This window comes from Esox lucius, chromosome 24 (assembly GCF_011004845.1).
Source record: "Esox lucius isolate fEsoLuc1 chromosome 24, fEsoLuc1.pri, whole genome shotgun sequence".
Lineage (NCBI taxonomy): Eukaryota > Metazoa > Chordata > Actinopteri > Esociformes > Esocidae > Esox > Esox lucius.
This window is the reverse complement of record NC_047592.1, coordinates 468397-474678: the sequence shown is the minus strand read 5'-3', so window position 1 is coordinate 474678 and position 6282 is coordinate 468397. Positions and strand designations below refer to the sequence as shown.

Genomic DNA, 6282 nt, shown 5'->3' with positions numbered 1-6282 from the left:
TCTCAAAGAAAACCATTAGTAACACACTAAGCCGTCATGGATTAAAATCCTGCAGCGCACGCAAGGTCCCCCTGCTCAAGCCAGCGCATGTCCAATGACCATCTGAAGTTTGCCAATGACCATCTGGATGATCCAGAGGAGGAATGGGAGAAGGTCATGTGGTCTGATGAGACAAAAATAGAGCTTTTTGGTCTAAACTCCACTCGCTGTGTTTGGAGGAAGAAGAAATATACAAGAAGAGTACAACCCCAAGAACACCATCCCAACCGTGAAGCATGGAGGTGGAAACATCATTCTTTGGGGATGCTTTTCTGCAAAGAGGACAGGACGACTGCACCGTATTGAGGGGAGGATGGATGGGGCCATGTATCGCATGATCTTGGCCAACAACCTCCTTCCCTCAGTAAGAGCATTGAAGATGGGTCGTGGCTGGGTCTTCCAGCATGACAACGACCCGAAACACACAGCCAGGGCAAATAAGGAGTGGCTCCGTAAGAAGCATCTCAAGGTCTCCAGACCTGAACCCAATAGAAAACATTTCGAGGGAGCTGATATTGCCCAGCGATAGCTCTGAAACCTGAAGGATCTGGAGGAGGTCTGTATGGAGGAGTGGGCCAAAATCCCTGCTGCAGAGTGTGCAAACCTGGTCAAGAACTACAGGAAATGTATGATCTCTGTAATTGCAAACAAAGGTTTCTGTACCAAATATTAAGTTCTGCTTTTCTGATGTATCAAATACTTATGTCATACTTAAAAATCATACAATTTGATTTTCTGGATTTTTGTTTTAGATTCCGTCACTCACAGTTGAAGAGTACCTATGATAAAAATTACAGACTTCTGTTGGAAAACCTGCAAAATCAGCAGTGTATCAAATACTTGTTCACCTCACTGCATAAGAGCATTGCTAATTTTTTGATTATTTGGTTATCTGCATGGTGTCAAATATCTCCACGTCTTGTAAAAATAATGTTCTTATTTAGGAAGAAAAAGACACTGTCATATCCACTGATTGATCTTTTATGATGTCGACCATTGATTAAGGAAAAGCCTTAAAATCTGGCCCCCTATTCCAGTGACACTGTGGCACTATACGAGGGTAACCCGGACAGGGCCAAACAGGCAGGAAGTGAATCCACCAATCCCTGACAGGGATTTTGCATACCAGTACGATTACCACCAATCCCCGACAGGCATTTTGCATGCCAGATACAGATTACCACCAATCCCTGACAGGCATTTTGCCTGCCTGTATGATTTTTTTTTAATTACACAATATAGCCTTTTGCCAGACCGCGTAAGTGGAGCCGGCCAAGAAGATTTAATATCTCTTAATGAGTGAGTGAGTGACTGACTGACTGGCTACCCCTTCTTAAATAGCGTAGTGGTTCGAGAAGTGGACTTGTGAACTATAGGTCCAGAGTTCATATCTCCTTGCAGTCAAAACAAAGTATGCATTATGAATTAATCCGTATAGACTAAACTTTGCTGGCTATGATATATGACTATGACATTATAGTAGGCATGAAATAAAACAGTTTACGGTTATATTACGATTGTTTTTGGTGGATTTTCGAAGTACGTATCCATGCATGCATTTTGGGTCAGGATAAACAAACACTTAGCTGGCTACAACATTCAGTTACATTAAGTTACATTATAGTAAGCTTTTTCTGGCATGGAAAAGTTCATTTTCAGTTTCGCTAGCAATTGCTCAATTCTTATGACTATTTCAATAAGTTAGTAGATGCCAGTAAGCCTATTTCTTGGGCACACTTCAGTGAGCCCCCCCCCATCAAGTTACGTAGTGTGCCCAAGAAACACTGTTTATTAATTTTAATTGCGGGCCGACTGAACTAGGCTTGCCTGGTTCCTTTTCTGGTTTGATAATGTTTGTAAAAGTGTCAATATTTTCCTTAGATGTTTTTCTGAGTCATTAACTGGGCTGAAACTGTCAGGGCCTATATGTCTAATGGTTACTATGGTGATATATTGTATAATGCCATGCAGTGCCACTCCAGTGGAAACATTTACAGCCTGTGTTTAATGTACTTGAACATACAGGAAACGACAGACCAGCATCACCCATCCACACAGCAGCTCCCCCTCTGGCCAACTCTGACACAACAAACGATTTGAAATTAATAAAAGGTATTCTAAATTTAAATGTACAACTTTTCAAATAGAAAGTAATCATTTACTATTTGATCTGTTCTCTCATTAAAACAAATTGTATCTTAAACAGACACACTACGAGTTCTGAAACAGAAGCTAGATACAGTTACAGAGAACCAGGAAGAGATCCTGCTACACATCCGAAGGATGGGAGGAGTTAGAAGACAGTCTTTGGACATCGACGTGGCCCAGAGTGTGGAGGAGCTGGTGGGGTTCGAGACGAAGCTTTCAGAGCGGCCAGAGTATAAAAAGAGAGTGGTGGGTACTTAGTTATGGCCTGGATTTCAAAAACATTTTCTATACGATGTGTAGCCATACTGTTGGTAGACTTGCTAAATATAAAAACGCATTGGCCCTGTTCTTTTTTTTCTTATTTTTTACTCCTGGTTGTCCTGAGCCCCTTCTGTTGTTCTTAGGCCGCAATAATGTCTAAAAAAGGTTATAAATGAAACCTTCAAATTTGTGATTAGAATGTGTGGATGTGACCATGGACCAAGGACTGGGTTAAATGAAACATGACTTTGCTCCATTGGTCTAATGTGGCTATTTATGTTAGTAAAACTATTTTACAAAAGTAAACATAATCAAAAGATTTGATGCAAATCTTTCACAAAATAATCTCTATTTAAATGTGCTTGCAGATTAAAACTCATTAAACTGGTTTTCATTGTCCATGATCAGGTCCATCCCTGACAGCTCTACTTCAGTGATGGACATACTGTTTTATACTCATTAAACTGGTTTTCATTGTCCATGATCAGGTCCATCCCTGACAGCTCTACTTCAGTGATGGACATACTGTTTTATACTCATTAAACTGGTTTTCATTGTCCATGATCAGGTACAGCAGCGGGTCCCAAAGGCTGAGGAAGGTGAAGATTAAATTGACTCACTCATTTTCGGATGAAGAGGAACAGTAAAGCATTTTCTTGTTAGTTTTCTCGTGTTTTCTTCTTTGATCAGTTGATAGTAAAGCATATTGGTTTGTTATTTGATTTTAATTATTTGTAATTATCTGCCTATTGGATATTTCTTGTGAGATCATTTTAGATCAGATTTTTACAATTCCTCACAAGTCCCGCCCAGTTCCGTAATTAATTGCCATAATTATACATTACTCAATGAACGAAATAATAACCTCCTAAGACCTGAGCTTTGGTGCAGGAAGCCTGAAACGTCCACATATGTGGACACCGAGTCTCAGGAGGTTAAAAATCGAAATCTTTACTGTACATTGTGTAATTCAATAAGAACAAAATTATGTATCAACGCTCAATGGAAAACAAACTCACCAACTGATTGGGGACTGGATTCAAAATCACACCGAAAATCTAAGTAAACAATTGAAATCACAGTCTGTTCCAACCTGTGTGAATTTCATCACGTCAACTCATAATGTGACTCAGTAGTGTGTATGACCCCACGGGCCAGTATGCACTCCTGACAACGTCTGGACATGCTCCTGTTGAGACGGTGGATAGTGTCCTGGGGGATCTCCTCCCAGACCTGGATCAGGGCATCAGTGAGCTCCTGGACAGTCTGTGGTGGTACTAGGTGGTGTCAGATGCCCCGATACATAACGTCCCAGAGGTTCTCAATTGGATTCAGGTCTGGGGAACGTGAGGGCCAGTCAATGGCATCAATGTCTTCATAATCCACAAACTGCCTACACACTCTGACCACATGAGGCCGGGCATTGTCCTGCACCAGGAGGAACCCAGGGCCCACTGCACCAGCATAAGGTCTGACGATGGGTCTGAGGATTCCATCCTGGTACCTTACAGCAGTCAGGGTATCGTTGGCTGGTCTGTGTGATTCTCCAAGAATATGCCTCCCCAGAACATCACTGACCCACTGACCCATACTGGATGATGATGCAGGCATCATAACGTTCACCACAGCATCTCCAGACACTTATACATCTGTCACATGTGCTCAGTGTGAACCTGCTCTCACCTTGCCCAACTACAGCCCTGTCCAACTCTCCTTGTGTAACGGCCCGTCTCATGGTATCTCCTCCTTGCTTTTGAAACTGTATGGCACGTATGGATGTGCCATCCTGGAGGAGCTGGACTGCCTGTGCAACCTGAATGGGCTGCAGGTACCGCCTCATGCTACCAGTAGTGTCAAGGACAATAGCAAAATGAAAAACTAGAGTAGAATCAGTCAGGAAGGATAAGGAGAGAGCAACTGTCTGTGGCCACCACCTGCAAAACCATCACCTTTTTTGGGGTGTCTTGCTGTTGCCTCTCCAGTGCACCTGTTGTCAATTTCATTTGCACCAAAACAGGTGACATTGATTCACAATCGCTTATGCTTCCTAACTGGACAGATTGATATGTCAATATTTAATTGACATGGTGTTATACTGTGATAATTGTGTTCCCTTCATTTCTTTTGAGAAGTTTATCTGGGTAGGAGTTTATAGAATACATTTTCATAGATACTACTTGACATGCTTGCTGTAAAACTAAAGTTTTGATGAACCTTTAAGAGAGAATGGAAAAGCTGGTGTAGATAAACACAGTTGTAGAAAAGTGTCATGTAGGATATGTTAACATGGACAGAAATTAACTGCGTTGTACCTAATCTAACTGTATGTATGAATATACCATACAAAAACAGCCATGGCATACAAACATACCTGGTACAAAATATGGTTTCACAAATTACAAATGGGCAACTTTAAGTAAATGACATTTCACGTTGTAGTTTTGTAAGATCGTTACCTAACTGGTTCGTAACCTAAGTTATGTTGTATAATGGTTAAGTTTAAGTGCTCATAGGCACGTGAAAAGAGAAGTGTTTTTAACCTGGGTTTAAAACTGGATACGTTTGGAGCACATCTAAGATCTTCTGGTAGTTTATTCCAGTTGTGTACAGCATAAGTGCTATACGCAGCTTCTCCATGTTTAGTTTGGACTCTGGGCTCTACTAGCTGACCTGTGTTCATGGATCTAAGAGCCCTGCTTGGTTTATAAACTTCCAACATATCAGAAATGTATTTGGGTCCTAAACCATTCAGAGATTTATAAACTAAAAGCACCACTTAGAAATGTATTCTGTAACTGACTGGAAGCCAATGCAAAGATTTAAGAACCAGAGTGATAGTCATGTAAGTCATATAATGTATGTTTTCAGTACGTTGTGACAATGTAATATTGTTTGCTGGGTAGCCAGACGGGCAGGAGTTTATTTGATATCTGATAAATGTATTGTTGGCAACTATGTTTCTATGTTTTATCACGTGATTATACACAGCCTAACTACACTGTTTAAGCATGTTTCACATCATCTTTAGTCTGATAATTTGAAACATGTATAAACAGTCTCATCTCTATTCATTTCATGTATGTAAGCTAAGCTACTGTGCTAGCCACCTTGTATGTAAACCTACAGTCTGGTCCATTGTTTTAGTTACAAATGTTGACTCAGAGGCTATAACTCAATGCAAAACATGTATATGCAATTAATATCACCAAAGCAAATCAGACAATGGTAGACACCAAATTACCTGATTTCCTTGGGTTGCTTTTATGATAGTCAATACACCTGTGTATCTAACTATGTGGTATGTCACTGTTAGAATGAAGTGTTACATGTTAAGCTTTGTACAATTAAAAAATAATAATAATCATCTTGTCTCACAAATACACAAATATCCCTCACTAACTGTTCCCAGGTCAGGGAGGTTCAGGACATTCGCAGGACAACTGAGATTTTGGGGACTATAACTATTTAAGTATGAGTCAGTTATTTGTTTTCTAATGGTGATGATCTTTTCATCAAAGAATTGTTGAGCGTTGCCTTTTCACTTCACTTGTTGAGCGTTGCTTTTTTTTTACTTTGCAACTGTATCAAAGAGTAATTTTGGATTGTTTTTCTTCGCCTCAATCAGGTTGGAGGAATAAGCTGATCGAGCAGATGTGAGTGCTTTTCGGTATTGTAGTGTACTGTCTATCCAGGCTAGTCTGAATACTTCCAACTTGGTGGAGCGCCACTTTCCCTCCAATTTTCTGGAGGCTTGCTTGAGTGCTCTAGGCTTTTTGAAGAGGGTCTTTGGACTTTTCCATATGAATATTGAAATCGCCCAAAATTAAAATACTA

General features: G+C 40.4%; 1 protein-coding gene across 1 annotated transcript; it reads left to right on the top strand.

The window, feature by feature from the left end:
- Positions 1-2064: 2064 nt before the first annotated feature.
- LOC105008038 lies at positions 2065-3818 on the top strand (the record flags this gene model as incomplete). Its single annotated transcript, XM_034290685.1, is given in 3 exon segments — positions 2065-2151; positions 2246-2433; positions 3017-3818. Coding segments are annotated over 3 exon segments (317 nt in total), but the record flags the coding sequence as incomplete, so codon positions are not given.
- Between the last annotated feature and the right edge of the window lie 2464 nt (positions 3819-6282).